This window comes from Hypoxylon fragiforme (genome assembly GCF_022984875.1).
Source record: "Hypoxylon fragiforme strain CBS 206.31 chromosome Unknown GGS25scaffold_3, whole genome shotgun sequence".
Classification (NCBI taxonomy): domain Eukaryota; kingdom Fungi; phylum Ascomycota; class Sordariomycetes; order Xylariales; family Hypoxylaceae; genus Hypoxylon; species Hypoxylon fragiforme.
In genome coordinates, this window is record NW_026054758.1 from 2,552,501 (window position 1) to 2,568,963 (window position 16,463).

The 16,463-nt window shown below is 47.5% G+C and overlaps 3 protein-coding genes across 3 annotated transcripts; 1 reads left to right on the plus strand and 2 right to left on the minus strand.

The window, feature by feature from the left end:
* Positions 1-3,257: 3,257 nt before the first annotated feature.
* Positions 3,258-6,230, minus strand: GGS25DRAFT_192331 (HbrB-like protein). Its single transcript, XM_049256719.1, has one exon. The coding sequence runs from the start codon at positions 6,074-6,076 to the stop codon at positions 3,467-3,469; it is 2,610 nt and encodes an 869-aa protein (XP_049119123.1). The 5' UTR covers positions 6,077-6,230; the 3' UTR covers positions 3,258-3,466.
* A 651-nt stretch (positions 6,231-6,881) lies between these two features.
* GGS25DRAFT_192388 (uncharacterized protein) lies at positions 6,882-7,871 on the plus strand. The gene has a single exon (XM_049256720.1). It carries the CDS (start codon positions 7,209-7,211, stop codon positions 7,566-7,568), a length of 360 nt encoding a protein of 119 aa, XP_049119124.1. The 5' UTR covers positions 6,882-7,208; the 3' UTR covers positions 7,569-7,871.
* Positions 7,872-8,174: 303 nt separating this feature from the next.
* On the minus strand, positions 8,175-15,404 carry GGS25DRAFT_513491 (SPX domain-containing protein; the record flags this gene model as incomplete). The annotated part of the gene is made up of 10 exons (XM_049262886.1): positions 8,175-8,704; positions 8,765-8,769; positions 8,837-8,945; positions 8,999-11,527; positions 11,608-11,693; positions 12,727-12,736; positions 12,798-13,575; positions 13,635-13,979; positions 14,040-15,243; positions 15,307-15,404. 10 exons carry the CDS (start codon positions 15,402-15,404, stop codon positions 8,175-8,177), a joined length of 5,694 nt encoding a protein of 1,897 aa, XP_049119125.1.
* Positions 15,405-16,463: the final 1,059 nt, after the last annotated feature.

Below are 16,463 nucleotides of genomic sequence, written 5' to 3' on the forward strand. Positions count from 1 at the left end.
ACGCCGCCCAACTAATTATTTATTTGACTTGATTTGATTTTTTTTGTCAGATTTTGATTTCGAACGGAATTTGTCAGTGTTGTGTTTATAGTTATGTAGTTGTGGTAGTGGTAAGTTGGTTGCAAGTTCGTGGCTGCTGTTGATTATGATTGTGTAATAAATGCGGATGGCGGGTAACAGGCTAATAGAAATGAAGACGAAGGAGGACGTAGAAGGCGGACGAGAGTGTGTGTGTGTAAGAGAGAGCCAGGAGGATGGGATTAAAAAAAAGTTTCAGAATTCTTTTTTTTTTTTTTTCACTTGAGAAGAAAAAAAATCAGAATATAAAACTGACAGCGATGATGAGGCAAACCTGGGCTGAGCCGGACGAGGCGATAGGCGATATGTAAACGGAAATAGGTATGTAAAGGAAGGTGAAGAATAGATGGGATAGGTCAGGATGGGACAGCCCTGGAGCCTGGATGATGGTGTAAGCTAAGGATAGAATCAACCAAGGCTATTCAACTTTATTCAGTTCTAGATTGGTAAGATCAATGAATAAAAATCTAGACAAGCTGGAACTGCTGGAACTGAAAGTAACCGTACACTATTTTCCGCGCCTACGGGGAAAAATAGACGCTGCAAGGTTGGAGGAGAATAGGTAGGTTAGGTAGCCTTGGGGGGCTATGTATGGATGTATGGGTGTATGGGTGTAAATATGTGGTAGGTATCTAGAAATGTCGCCGCGCTTAAATTCACGATGCGATTCTCTAGGGTTTCCAGTTCATGTAGTTAGTTATGTAGTTGCTCTTCTCTCCTGGCGATTATCAAGCTGTTGCGTTCAATGCTGTGGTAGTTATTGTGTGGTTAGGTAGATATGTATAAGTAAAGTACTGGACATTCGGCAGATTTGATGCAAAAAATATTCAGTGACACATCGTACAGAGAATACTGTGTGTATGAAAAAGGTAAGGGTAGGTAAGGGTAGTTTATTAGAGGTATTGATTGACAGACGACGGAAATGGGAGGGAAATCCTTCCTCGCTTCTCTACCTCTCGTTCTAGTGTTCTAGTGTTCTAAGTTGGAGGTGGGAGTGGTCCGTGTGGGAGGTGGCAGGTTCCTTATTCAAAGTTGTGTGTGAGACTGTGAGTGAGTGTAGAGCACTGTAGACAGTATGAAGCTAAAAACGGACAGCGCGAGAAATATTTCCGAATACTGTGTATACTGTATAACACTGTATAACACTGTGGCAGACTGTGTTGGCGCCACGTGCTCGCTATCAGCCAATCCCTGTCTTATCAGTACTGAGGGTTTAAACATGAACGCCACTGAAATCCTCCACGGCGATGACTGCGCGATAAGGCACTACATGCCAGTACATGGTACTATTCCTTACACGCACGTCAATATGGTCAAGTGCTTTGACCTGTGCAAATATATTCTCGTCTTATATGAAAGCCCGGCTAACAGTATTATTATGCTTACCAGATAGTTGTAAGCATCCAATGTCGTTGCACCACTGACACCAGACGGAACTCTAGTTCATCATCGGCATCAATATAAAATGCAACGCCGTAAGGTTGTGCGAGCTGCAGACACAAACGCCTCAGATGAGAATTTAGCTTATGCAAAGAAGATCTACTAGGTACCGTCCTGCAAGGCTGAGAAACGTGCTACATGGACACAATAGAACATGTCAGTTACATACATACATATCATATCATACGACGACGACGAACAATATCACCTCATGGAAGTATCCACGCCATGAACCATTTCAAAGATAGATGGCAGTCTAGACAACACCTCCCTCCCATCAAATTGATCGTAGTGGTCATGAGTCCGTCGAGTCCGTGATCCTATTAAACTGTTACACGCAGTGAAGCCCGTACTAAGGAAACCGAAACCCATCTGATTGGGCGGTGCATGTGTGAAGCTGCAGAAAAAGATGACATGTAGCTGGTGGTATACGTAGTACGTTGAAAAGAAAGATGCCAAATCTCGGGAGATCGCGGAGTTGAAGGGACAGTGCAGAACCAAATTACCTAATCTTAAAGGCATCGTGCTAGTAACGGTGCATTGACTTGCTTCGAACTGTATACTTGGAGCGTCTGTAGGCTATTTTTGGGGGCCGCGACTTGCTAATGCTACTGACAGCTGGCAGCTAGCAGCTAGCAATTGTTGAACGCGCCTAAAGCAAGGTACCTAGGTACCCTAGGTACACTGGAAATCCCCCCCCCCCACCAAAGTGCATAGTTAAATCACATGACCCGTGAAGATTTTCCGATCGGCTCCACATCTTTTTTTTTTTTTTTCCTTCGCGCGACTTCAAAAGCTTCGAGCTTAAAACCGCGACCAAACAAATCCTTCTTCTTTCACCCAACAAACTTCTTCCTGCTCTTCTCATCTCTAGAACTGCAAGATCTATTCTAATCACTTACCACCCTCTGTTGCTTGCTTTGTCCAGTAATTTAATCTTTTATTATTCTTTAGCAAGCTCAACAGAGAGAGAAAAAAAAAGGTTCGTTGCACACAATCTCCCCCTCCCACAAAACCAAAAATCACACTTCCTCCGATCATTAGGATGACAACCTTTTAAACATGTCTTCTTTTCCCAACTGAATCGACCATGAACGAAGCTTAGTCTGTCCGGGCCTCGCCACTACGGTGGCTGCCTGTTACTTGCCAGTATACCGTGTCTGATCTCCCATCAAGCGAGGTTTCTCTAACTTTGTCCACCACCATCGTGCTTATTCCATCAACCGAAGCAGCATGATTGGGAACGGGCAGATGAGAGACTTCACTAGATGGGACGATCGGAGGATTGTGTCACAAGAAAAAACTCTGCACCAAAGCAACAATAGTTCTTATCCACTAACACTCATACGTGCTAGGTTTGTTTATTGTTCCGTCATCGTCGAACGCTTTAAGATATTTCACACAAGGTCAGTCTACTTTCTTCGTCTTACAATTTACCTGGGTACTTGGGTGTGGTTTTTCATGATGAAATTTCCAACAACATTCGCAGTTTCCACTCGAGCTTCACAGAGCCTATTGGGAAGCAGATGAGGGCATTAACCTTCCTTGGATGTCTGACTTAAAACCACACTTGATTCTACCTATTTCATCTTGTTCCAACTTTATTGATGGAGAACTTGAACTAACAGAAATCTTACAGATATCGACATTGCATGCTTATTGAACTCCATGTTACGTAATGCATGTTGAATGTGGCTCGCTGCCCGTTGAATTTGGATTCCAGCGGAATCTATCAGGATTCCCTGGTCTTGATTGTAGCAACCTCTAGTTAGACATACTTCGCAGCATAAAATGATATATACAATAATCCTCAAACGCCAAGCTGAGCTCTTTTCCTCGTGACCGCATCCGTGAATTCCACCTTGACCAACTTCCGTAGCAATACTCCCAGGCGTTGCCTTAGTTTCAGTAATCGGATATATCTCCATTCGTTCACTATAAAAAAAAATCAGGCAACCTCAACACCTTCGCGTATCCCTTCCCTCAAGACACCATGGCCTAGGCTAATAGAGTTGTTCTCCTGCCTCCTGACCCTCCCACCGACCATGCCCCTCCGGTTCCTACCCGTCCGACCTCTACCCAACCAGTTAAGCTTGAGCAGTCGACCCAGCTCAGACACCATCTTGCTCGATTCGTCCGTGCCAACCGCGTTGATCCCCGTGTCGACGCTCGCCAGTACACTCATGCACTGAAGCATGCGGCCCACCATCTCCGTGACCTGCTTGCTGTCCTCGACGTTCTGCTCCCGTACGCTGCCAAGAATTTCCCTGCCGCCGCGTTCGGCACCCTCTCTTAGTTGCGGCGTGAAGGGCCTGAGCAGAGAACTGGCACCGGTTGATGCCGGGTCAGATACACCACTGCCGAAGGATACATTGCTGATGGCGCGGCTCCGCGACGGGTTTGAGTCGTTGCCGAAGACCGTGGTAGAGTTGGAATTATAGCTTGCAACGCTTGGGTCGAGCGACATGGCCGTTCCAGGACGGCCCGAGAAAGCATCGCTCGGTGAGGTGGAGAGAGACGTAGCGCTATCGTTCATAAGCGGTGGAGATGCCAGTGCCAAGGAGGCGAGAGAGGATGGTAGGTGCTCGAGAGATAGCCGAGAGAAGATGGTCTTTAACTTCTCGTACCGAGGTAAAATCAGGGAATCCCGGTATGATATGAGCACCAGCCGACGAACATCTAGGACGCTCGATGCGGGTGCCAGATGGGCTTCAGCTTGCGGACCGCTAGCGAGAGCAGTTGGCACAGGAGGGTTCGCCACACCACCCCAAAAGTCTCGTGCTTGCTCGGGAGTCAAAAGGGTTCCACAGCCAGAGAATTCGAGATCCAGCGGAAGAAATACGGCTTGCATGTAGGGTAGAATGCTGGTAAACGTAAATATCCAGAGTTCCACCAGCGCAGGTATTAATCGATCCTCGGGGGTCTTGCGTAATGTATGGTCAAGCGAGGCAAAGCCCGTCGAAAGGAGATCTCGCACGTCATCAATAATCATGTGAGCCGAACGACGTTGTAAGCAGTATTGTATGTGCATAATCACGACCCGGTTGAAATCTTCTACAGGTAGTCGCAGATCCTCACCCTCAAATATAACCAGTAACTTGGCTCTCAGGTACGGCCAAGCATCATCCAGAGCCATATTGTGAAGGCCATACTTGCCCGACTCGGCCGGGTCAAATAGATGAGACGTAGTGGCAGTGGTCGACCCTAAGCTGCCAGGCCCGGGCCAATCAGAAACACCGCCATAAGTTGATTCGTTGTCTTCTTTCCTCTTATCGCGCAGTGCGCGTCCTCCGTGTCGTAAATCCAAACCGCTGACACTTTTACCGAGATTATTATTCGGTCCAGGACTCGGTGGTAGGTTGAAGTTGTATAGGCTCGAGGGCGCATGTGGATCGACTGGTCGAGAATTGCTCGCGGCAGAAGAAAGGGGGAGGTGGTAATCATCTTTGCTGCTCAGCTTGTGTTTTTGCCGAGATAAGAAATGATGTTTCCTTTCCTTGTCCTTTTCCTTGCCTTCTTTCTCTGTAGACGAGTCTATCGGTCGAATAGTCGCGGCGGACGAGTTTGCCAAGCTATAAAAAGACTGCGAGTCCGCGAGGCTAGTCGTGCTGAAGTTGGCGCGTTGTAATGAGGCCAGAGCAGAGCCAATCTTGCCAGGACTAGGTAACGGTCGTTCTTTTACATCACCTTTGGTATCGATTTTCTTGGGTCGGGAGAATAACTTGACCTTGGACTTCTCCACTTTGGCAGGCTTTTCGGGTATCGTCGAAGGAGGTGGCATAGATTGGTCAGGCGGCGGTAGACCAGGCGAAGTTTGAGGCGATCGCGGAAAGACGACATTCGCAGCGGCAGTGGCAGCCGCATGACTTCCCAAAAGTCCATTATGATATCCTTGGGAGCCAAAGCCGCTGTCTCTTGGAGCGCTAGCCTCAGTCAGGCTCAGCATAGGGGGGGTGCGATGATCGGATACGGGTTTGGGGCCAGGCCTCCTTGCGGGATCTAGGCCATCGCTACCAGGAAAAGGGACAGTCTGCGATCGGTGGCGACTATGTTGTTGATGTTGCATAACAGCAGCCTGAGCAGCTATCTGACTAGCCGAGAGGGAGCTGGATGATGCGCCAGGGGTTTGGGCCTGAGCCATGGCGACTTGAGAGAGGTTGGATGTGCTCGTAGAAGGCAAGGTAGGTTCGAAGAGGCCTTGGGTTTGCGAGTGTTTTCGGACGTGGCTAGGACGAGAGGGCAAGGTCAAAGGAGATGTGTTTCTAGTTTGAGGTAGGTCGAGGCTAGGTCTTGTCGGACGAGAGAAATTGTGCGGACTGGTGGCGTAAGAGGGGCTATTCAAATTGACATTCACAGGGCTCTGGGCATTTCTGTTTTTTATGACATTGATGGTATCTTCGCTAGAGGAAGTATCTATCCTCCGAATTTGAGGTCTCGATGAGGCTGCAGCGGAGGAAGAGGCAGCGGCAGCGGCAGCAGTAGAAACGGACGAAACACTGCTGCCGGGCAAGGGAGAGAAGCTCCCGGGGGCCCTCTGCTGGGATCGTACAGGCTGCATCGTCTAGTGACTTAATGGAAAGGTCCAAGTGCCTACTTCTGTTACATCTTGCCTCGATGCTGGTGAGGAGGACAATAAGATCGGCGTAAACCCCCGCTAGGTGATTTGCGCACTTCAATTACTATCGTTTTGTAATGCGTCTCGCTTCGATTAAACAGCAGGGATTCATGGATGGTGGATGGTAGATGATAGATTCGATGGAGCTAGCCTGATGCGACGATAAGGTAGGTAGGTTGGTTAATAGGTAGAGGTAAGATTTATATTGTAAGTTGTTAATTGTTAGTTTGTTGGTTGTTGTTGTCAAACATCATGGATGTTAAACATCGTGATGATGATAAAGAAGCTCAAGTTACATGTACATGTGTTGTCCATTGTCAAACTTCCAAGGTTCAAGACTTTGAAGTGCCAAAAAGTCTAAGGTTAAACGTGTACAAGTACTTCACTTATCTTGCAGATTCTTGCTGAATGTGCAGGTACATATGTGTAACTATGTAGTATGTACCTACCTTTCTAATACCCTATTACCTGGTAATGACCCACCGGTCCCCGCGTTTCAATCCAGCCCTGGCGCCCTTGATCATTATATTAAACACTAATGTAGTAAACACTTTCATTAAACTCTAGCACATTCAAATGTTATTCCAGGGATCGGATACGGTACTTTTAAGTACCTAACCTAGGGTAGTCAAAGCTTGACATATTCAATTACAGGCGTAGTAACGTAGGTTAGTAACGTAGTAACGAAAGAGAAGGTGAAGTTGGCAACCTCAATGTCATATGTATTCATATTCATAGCACCGAATGATGGACATATATGGATACCAGAAGATATATATAGTTACATGTATTACATAGTATCCGATGTCGCCAGGGTTTTATGAACTTGAAATTCGCCTTAATTACCTAACCGTACTATGCCCTATCAGCTGGGTACAATACCGTAACCTAGATAAATCATAAGGGGCAGCATTAGCCACAAAGACTCCTTAACAAGCCACATCTGCCCCGCGTTACTCCTGCGCAGTTCTTCATCCCACCTTGATCGACCTTACATCGAACTTTTGCGCAGTGATCCGACAATACCACAATCTCCCTCATAAGGACCAGACCAGACCAGACCAGACCCATCACCATGTCAGCCTCTCCCTCTCCCCCCAACACGGCGCACCTAAAAGCAACATACACCAACGCCCACCCTCCCTCCTCCTCCACCGAACCCTTCACCCTCACAACCCCCCTCCCCCAACCCTCCGACCCCAACTCCGCCGCGCAAAAGACATCCTACCTCTCCGCTCTGCGGGACGCCACCACCTCGCTACAGGAGAGCATAAACGCCGAGTTGACCACGCGCATGGAACGAGAGGCTGCTTCCGCCGCTGCCACCAAGACAACGGCAGCGAATAGTAGTAAGAATGGGAAGAAGAGCGTCGTGTTCGACGATGAGGCTGAGGAGGAGAACTACGGAGAGGAGGTAGTCGAGGATGATGAATGAGAGAAGGGAAAGCTGGATTTGCGCACACCATACCAGCCAACCGAATACCTACAAGAAGCTGAGGAGTAACTCAGTAGGATTTGGATTCCCAACTACCTACCAGTCAAGTCTAAAACGCATCAAACCAGTCGACACGGACACTTCACCCTTGATCACCACAAAAACATCAACAGGAGGTATAAAAGGCGTTTTCAATTTGACTACGATCTAGATACTTAAAAGGGGGTATTTTGCCTGCGCGTACAAGTTTGTATGTACTTGATCGCCACTACTCCAGCAGCATGCATGCATTGTAACGATAACCCAACGTTTATGCTATGATCCCAGAGACCAAAAAAAAAAACGAAGAAGAAGAAAGAAAGAAGAGAAAAAAAAACACCCCCTTAGAAACCAGAACGCCTCTCAATCGTTTTCGGTATATGCGAAAGTGGCCATCGATCCTTTCTCCTCGTCGTCTCATCCCGTAAAACACGTCGACTAAAGTTAGATGCTCATATTTTATAAATAACCACCTCCCAAGAAATAACAGGTGGGTATGGAGAAAAGAGGTGATAATAAAGGAGGAATATATGATCAAGTTTCGTCTCATCCCATCGTATGTCGACTTCAATTATGTCGACCCCATGAACCAGCAATCCGTTCAGTTCGACTACCGCTTCTGCTACGTCCTCTTCTTCTCCCTAGACATCCATAGTGGACCACACTATTGTCTGGGAGTACTGCCACCACGCTATTTCCCAATCTCTTGTGGCAGGTACCGCATACCCTTTCCTCGCTAATTACTACCCTCCTGTTCCGTCCGGTCTGGCCTCCGGGTACCCCATCACCAAGCAGTAGAAGCGCCTGCGTGTTAACAAGCTGCGTCTTTCGTAGCCCTTCGACAATGCGCGATTCGGAGACGACGCTATTAGCCGCGCGAATGCGCCCTCGGAAGTACGACTCGAGCTCTGCCACGGGAAGGTCGTCGGGTATGAGGGAGAGGGTTGATTCTGCCGGTAGACGAGAGCCATGCCTCGAAAGAAGCGATAAAGCCGGTTCCAAGTTAGGCTTATTGGGTGGCGGTGGGGTAAGGTACAACGAAATCAGCATGTGGTAAATAGAAGGCTTCGCATCAGGGTCATGATCGTCATCCTGGTCTGCCGATAAAGCAGCAAACGACTCCCGGCGAGAGCTAGGCAGTGCATGAATACGATTACAGTATCTGAAATATTCGTAAGTAAAAGAATGTTCGTCTGATGGGTGACTGTAATGAATGACTGTGAACTTACTCCTCTGCTTTCGTATAATCTTGCATATTGAAAACGTAGATCTCGAGTGCTTGTTTGTGCGAACCCATGTTACTGAATACTATAGCCCGGGCCTCATAAAATGCCGGATCTGTGTATGTGGTTAGAAATCGTTCTCTTCCTAAGCCTAACCGGAGAGCTTACCATCGCGAGGAATTATGCTTAGTGCTCTGCTGAGACTATATTGTTGGCTTGCACCCAGGAAAGTCACTAGGCTGCTCAGCTTCTCGTTCCAAGCCTCATCCCTCTCACCCTCTTTGAGTGCATGAACGAGCAACTCCACTAATCGGTTATGGAAGTCTGGCGTTCCATCTTCTAGCTCCATTATGATGTGCTGTAAGTATCGAATTTCTAAGTCGACGTCGATGGCGCCAAGATATCGGACGACCGTCTCTCGTGGTAATGTCTCGGCATTCTCGCTATCGGCCACAAAGATCTCCAAGCCTTGGCTCGGATCGCGCCGTAATACCCAATCGGCGAATTCAAGAATGATGTCGATCATCTCAGGGGGCAGGCTTTGCAGGTATCCGACAGTCCTTTGAGGGCCACGGAGTTGTTCGGGAATCACTACTTCGACATCTGTGTTTCCATTCAAGTCTAGCTTAGCTGACTCTCCCTCCATGTCAACGTTTCCAAACTTGCGAAGTAAAGTAAGTGCTTCGCGATGGAGCCTCTTTCCATAGAAGAAGTCAACCAGCTCATTGTACCGATTATGCTTAAGCAGGTGCTCATTCACTACCGCAGGGTCGCAAAAGTTCGGGATGCGGAAGAGGGAGCCAGCAAGGGTAGGTGTAACAAACATCAGGCCACGGAAGAGAGCTGTGTCGACTACTGTGTAAGTTTCTTTGAGTTCTCGCTCGAGCTGCTCGTCCGACTCGGAATGGGGATTTGTTAGCAGGGCATCTAAATTTTCGTCGATGTTGATAAGCGTTTCCGCGCCAGACTCTGTGCTGGATGGTGGTTTGCGTGGTTTCAGCTTTCCTGTCGCTGGATCGATCCACCGTTGTAGGCGTGCCCTTGTACCGGCTAGGTAGCTGTTTAATTCACGGACAGCCTTGACCAAGTCTTTCCCTTCCAACGGTTTATCTTCATCCAACTTCTTCTTCTTCTTTTTCTTCTTGGTCTTGGCCTTTATACTCGCCGCATCTTCATTGTCCGTCCCTCCTTTCTTGGAGGAAGCGATGGATGCAGCATCCGAGTCAGTTTTGCGATGTCCCATCCAATACTTGGCGAAAGTGCTGGTTCGAGACGGGGATGCAAATTCAGCAGCAAGATCGGTCTTTGCCGTTGCCGTTGCCGGCTTCTCCCCGTTGGTCTTTTCATCTTCTTCTTGTTCTTCCTCTTCTTCCTCCGAAGTTTCCTGGCGAGTCACTTCGGCGGAAAGATCTCCAGCGATCATTTTCGGATATAACCTGAGTACCCTCTGGGGAGGTGCGTGAACTTCGTCCTCGTTGAATAGGGCTAGACTTTCGGAGAATTTCCTCTTCTTGAACAAAACTTCGGCCTTGAGCATCTTGGCCTCGCGCATAGTACCAGTCTTGTCGCTCAACAGCGCATCCTCAAGCATGCCAAGCACACTCACGGCCTCGTCGTACTTTGCCTTGTCGATGAGTTCCTTGACCTGAGTATCATAGTCAGTGGCCTCCATTTTCCATACAGCTCGGTCGCTGCTGATATGGAACCCCTTGCCCGCATGAGCTAGGCTGACGGTTGGTGGTGGAAAGTAAAGCTGGGATGCACCAGGAAGTTCTATAATCTGCAAGAGGCTAAGGGTGTCAGGGTTCCGGACTTCCAGCGTTCCCTTAGCCGGCTGTTGGAGGGCTAATATATAAGGATAGCTGTATCCGATGCTCTCTGGCGCACTCTGCCATGGTACTTGACGCTTTTCCAATGGTTTTCCGTCAGTGTCGATAAACAGTGAGTTAATGTCCTTGGCGAGTAGCATCTGGCCCTCGGACAACCTCGCAGCCAACGGCTTCGGCATATACCCGCCTAGTCCCATGTAGCCCATACTCGTGGCACCGAACCTGATTCCTTGACCACCGGACGCTGTAGCACCAAGACCTACAATTTCGTGCGTCTCCGAGGTGGTGACGTCGACCAAGACGTATCCGCCATTCATGCCACAGACGACTTTGGTCGCGTTTGCCCAAGTCAAAGACCTAATAGCCTCAGACAATGTGATTTCGGTGACCTCATCGCGCAACTCGCTCTCGTGCCAACTCCAAAGCAGCAGGCGCCGTTTTATAGCAACAGCAAGGCGACTAATGATTTCAGGTATACCAGTGGAAGCATCCTTGACAATATTACTGGTGACAGCAAAGCAGGTGGCATTCTTTGTGCGCGATATGGTTTCGATCAGTTCATAGGTTTGGCAATCATGGAGGGAGACATGATAATTGGAAAGAGAGACGATGATATTGGCCTCCTTGATGATAGCAAGCTGTTCGATAGCACGCGTAGAGAACTTGTCTACTTCACGAAGGAGATCGGTTGGCTTGAGAGGAGGGCCGGGATTGGCATCAGGTTGGCTATTCGGAGGAGGAGTAGGAGAAGCTGGAGTTGGAGTTGAGGAGCGTGCGGATGTGCCGTTGGTGGGATGGTCATCGGTTGGTTGGGTTAGGCGGTATATTCGCAGTGAGCCAGTGTTGAGTCCGACGAAAACGCGATCGCCTACGATATTAGTTCATCTAGTACGCCATCAAGCTATCAAAAGCTAATTAAAGAAAAGAAGGAATAGAGACAAAACTAACCATGGGCCAAGATAGTCTCTATCTTTGACTTGTCACGCTGTTTGAGCTCGATGATGGGTCGAGCTGTGAATGCGGAGAGCATGGCGCTCTGATTTATACCATTACCCCGGATAGGTAGGTCATTGATTTGACTATAACATCACTTGGATAATAAAGAAACTAAAACTCAACCAAGTTAAATCGGATATTCAATGTTGTTGTTTCCTGCTTCCCAAAGCAAGTCAAATTACTATTGTCTTGTGAATGTTAGGAAACTTCAAGGTTGAACAGAAAGCAGCAGGTATGTCATCTGAATATTTCAAATGATGGACTTCAAATGGAGAAATGGGGAAATGGGGAAAAAAAGGTACAAGGCAATGTGTAATGTATGTATGTACAACACGGCATGCTTGGATGTAGGACAAGGACATGTACTGTAAGGTTCGAAGCTAGAGTGGATACATACTCAAGTTTATTCAATACCCATGCCTCGGCAGCCTATGACCGCATACATCAATTGCCCTTTTAGTTATTACTTGGGGGCTAGCGACTCCACCGTCCCTCCTATTGGATACAGGGCGTCATAGCTACTTTTAAGTACAACCTATAGGTACCCAACCTACGTTAGGCAGCCCTATAAATTCTGTGTAGGGTCCATCTGTAGGTACCTTTACATCATTCATCACCTCCAGGGCTGGGCATTGATATCGATCGATATAGGTGCATATATATTATATGAACAAAAATGGACACAGCATAGACACAATGAGAGCTTGTATATCTTGTATATACCATGATTATTTCTATATACTGCCATTCTACGTGCAACTCGCAACACCCACCGTACTCCAAACATGTAAAGCAGGTTACCACATTAGATATATACCAGGTAGGTAGTGATAGCCAAAATCTATAAGCAACAACATCTTAATCGGGGACATCGACTCGTTAAGCTAACCAATGAATAGCTCAAAAGCCACCTTGGTTGGAGACTTACATCCCAATAATCCGCATCGAACCATATCCAAGCGTAACTACCACCGCTAGAGCGATCAAACTACTCGGTATACCCCGACTAATAAAATGGCTAACACGAAGATATCGTTGCCCTGTTGCGTCTTCCTTCATAATCGCCGCTACAAAGGGTTAGCTATCAGTTATAACTTTCTAGGAGTCGTCAGGATTCCAGAGGAAATGGAGGAAATGCTTACTCATATTAGGGAAACCACTTGTTGGCAACGCCATCGCCGCACTGCACATGAGTGCCGCCCCCATGATGAGGAGATTAGGATGTGGTTCATCCATGTCCTTCCCAACGTCCGACACGAGAGGCAGAATAATTAGCGCCGCCACAGTGTGGCTAATAAAGGTCGCAATAACTAATGTTAAAGTCGAGAAGATAAGTAAAACCCCGTACAGGTCTACACCATCGACCTTTCGAGAGATGCTTTCAGCCACCGTATGAAGGAGGCCCGATGATGTAACGGCCTTTCCGAGTGCTAGCCCTCCCGCCGCGAGGATGATGATAGTCCATGGGAAATTGTTAAAGTCTTCCTTGGTAAGTATACCAATGCCGAAGAAGAGCACAATGGGAATAATGGCGATAACACCCATATGCCCAAACGTAGATTCAAGTTGATGGCTTGCACACCAAAGCCCGATGGTAGCTAGACACACGATAGACACAAACCATTGTAGGCCGGTAAACCGTTCTTTGACTGGTCGAATAGGGACAATAGTAGTGCCCTTACCGGGATGGAACGTGGTAAGGAGAAGAATCCAAATCAACAAGATTGATACGATGCCCACGGGAATCACAACAAAAAACCACTGGCCCCAGGTCGGCGCTGGCTCCATGATTCCTAGCGCAACAATGTTTTGGGGCGAAGCAATCGGAGAGAGCATACCGCCAATGTTGGAGGCGAGAGCAATACCCATAATAACTGCCTTGGACATGTTGGAGTCGGTAGGAAGATTACGAAGCATTGGCTATGAAGTTTCCTGTTAGAGACATTCTAGAGGATCCGAAAAGAAAAAGGGGAACTTACCTCGACAATGGAGAAGCAAAGTACAGGAGCTGCCACATTGCTAACGAGCATACTAGCAAAGGCAGCGACAAACATGGTAGCAACCAGTACGGTCCTCGGCTTCGTTCCAGCCTTGCTCAGAACAAAGGTCGCAATTCGCTTATCAATTTTGCATTTAGACAAGGCGGCAGCAATCGTGAAGCCTCCGAGTAGAAGCATAATGACGGGCGTCCACATGGCCGAAAACACATAGTTGACGGCGTCTGCGGACGATAACCTTTCATTTCCTGGGCCCTCGGAACGAACAACTCGGAGAACCACACAGAGGAAAGGTATCAATAAAGACGTGACAAAGAGCGGGATAGCCTAGCAAATGATTAGTTGCGCGTGCCATACATTAATGGAATAATGACGATTGTATCTCACCTCGGTAGCCCATAAAAGACTGACAAAAACCAGCATAGCCAAGCAGTTCTGTTGTTCGGGCATATCCATAACAGGGACAAAAAGCAGGACTAGAAAGATGACGATGATTCCAATAAGAGTGAACATGGCCGAGCTAAATAGCCAGGTTGGACAAGTAAAGCGGCCCATCGGCGTCTCGATCTCTTTCATGGGAGTAACAGGCACATCATCACCTTGCAATCTCATCTTTAATCCGTCGCTAGGGGCTCCGAGAAGGCCGCCCCCAAGAGTTGCAGCCTCGGCGCGACGTTCGAGACCGATGAGATCTCGCCAGACCGTGTTTCGTTCCCAGACAACGTGCTCTCTTAGGTGAGATCGGAGATCTTTCTTCGCCAGAGCTTCGTCGCCATGCGTGACTATATCTGTATAGGCTTTTTCCATCTTTCCAATGCTCTCTTCGATGTGCTTGACCGTCTCCGGCAAGAAAGGGTACGAGGTCTCGACGGTCTCTCGGAGGTACTTGGGTCGGAACTCCGTATCGATGATCTTGTCGAATTTCTTGAGGACTTTACTGAATCCTGTCTTATTTAGTTGCACATACGACTTGAGCTCACATAGCTGGACATAAAGGCTAATGATGCGTTTCTTTAGCATGATACCGGAGGAAAATAGCTCGGCCGTCTCAGCGTAGTCGTCAAAGCCAAGACTCAACCTGCGTGACCTAGTAACATCGGTCGACACAGTCATATCGATTGAAGCATGCATTGCATTCGGAATAGTACGTCTCCTCCCCAAGCCACCGCCAAAGCTCGGCCGCCTTTTCTTATGGAGGGCTGAGGTTTCATCGTTATCATCGTCGTCATCTTCTTCTTCGCTGTCCTCTGCGCCATCATCGGTCGAGCGCATGCTAACACCACTGCGAGTACTTCGAGTTCCCATAGTGGTAGGCCTTGCTTGGTCACTGATAGAACTTTGCATGACGGGCCTCTGAGGAACTTCAGATTCGTCAAACCCATTCGCGTCGAAGGATCCAACATCTCGCAACAATTCGTCAACATCGTCGAAGAGTTCCTTTTCCTTGACACCGTAAAACGAACAGATTTTCTCCAGCTCTACATCTAAGGCTCGACTAAAGACAAGCTCGGGGTCTTCATTTCGAAGAAGTGGTCGGGTTTCGACGTCGGTGACGGAAGGTTGATGAACGTTCTTTTCAAGCGTATAAATTCTACAGCAGGGACATGGTTAGAGTCAGGGTTGACTTATATAGAGACCACCAGCCAATAGAGACAAACGAAATACTTGCAGTTTCTTCAGGTTGCTATAAGCAATATAATGGCTGCTCCAATCAGGAACAGCATTAAACTGAATACTGTGAGAGAACTTCATCTCGTCGCGTTCTTCAAGCCAACGTCTCTTTTCGATTCTCTTTGCTCTCCGCCGTTTGTCCTTGTCAGCCTCACGTTTGCGAGCTTCAAGTTGTTGGTAGTCTAGCTGCTGGAGCTCGTAAGCGTCTTGGGAAGTAGAGATTCCACTACTACTCCCTCCTCTATCCTCCGGCTCCGGCAAGGTGTGGCCAGGGTGGTGGGGAGCTTGGTGCGCGTGGGCAGGATCGCAATAAGAGGAAGAGGAGGGATTCACCAAAGACTTTGAAGGTGTAATGGTTATGATGGTATAAAACGATTCAGGGTCAGTAGTAGCATAGGAGAATGCATGTAGTTAGAAGTTGGAAATAAATAATAATAATAATAAAAATAAAAATAAAAATAAAAATGGAATAGAACAAGTAGTCCGGCTCTACCTAGGGCAGTCTATGGGGTACATTAGTAGGTAGCTTCGAAGTTACCTTGAGCTAGTAACTCGTGATGGCACTTGCAGATAATTATTGAAGTACGTAAGGGAACAGGGGCAAGTGATAAAGATTTGTTCGATCTGCAGATTAGAAACGTCTAATGATGCAGTAACGAATGAGATCTTATGTTTAATGGTCCACGTGTGTGTGGCTGAAGCTTGGTATTAGTACTTGGTACCTTGGCATATTATGCATCAGCCACGACCAATATCAACTTCATCTTTCACTGCACACATCATTCATACCCTTTTTATGAGGGTCTCAAAGGTACAGTTTCAAGAGTATTGCCTCCAAGTCTATGAAGACGTAACAAAAGACACAAGGAAAATGAATAACACAAACCTCCCAAGTGGCCTGTCTCCTCCCAATAGTATCGTATATTTAGATGGACAGTACATAAGAGATGGGCATAATGAAGCAAACAAGTCACAAACTGTCAGGCAACGCTACCTAGTACTATTTACAATTCAGTAGTCGAAACAATCGCTTCAAGATAAAGTTGACTCTAACAAAAGGTGAACTCTAACCTTTATAACTTGGGGCTCGTTGCTACATGTACATAGTATGTGACCAATCATTTTTGCTCAGCCCTGAAC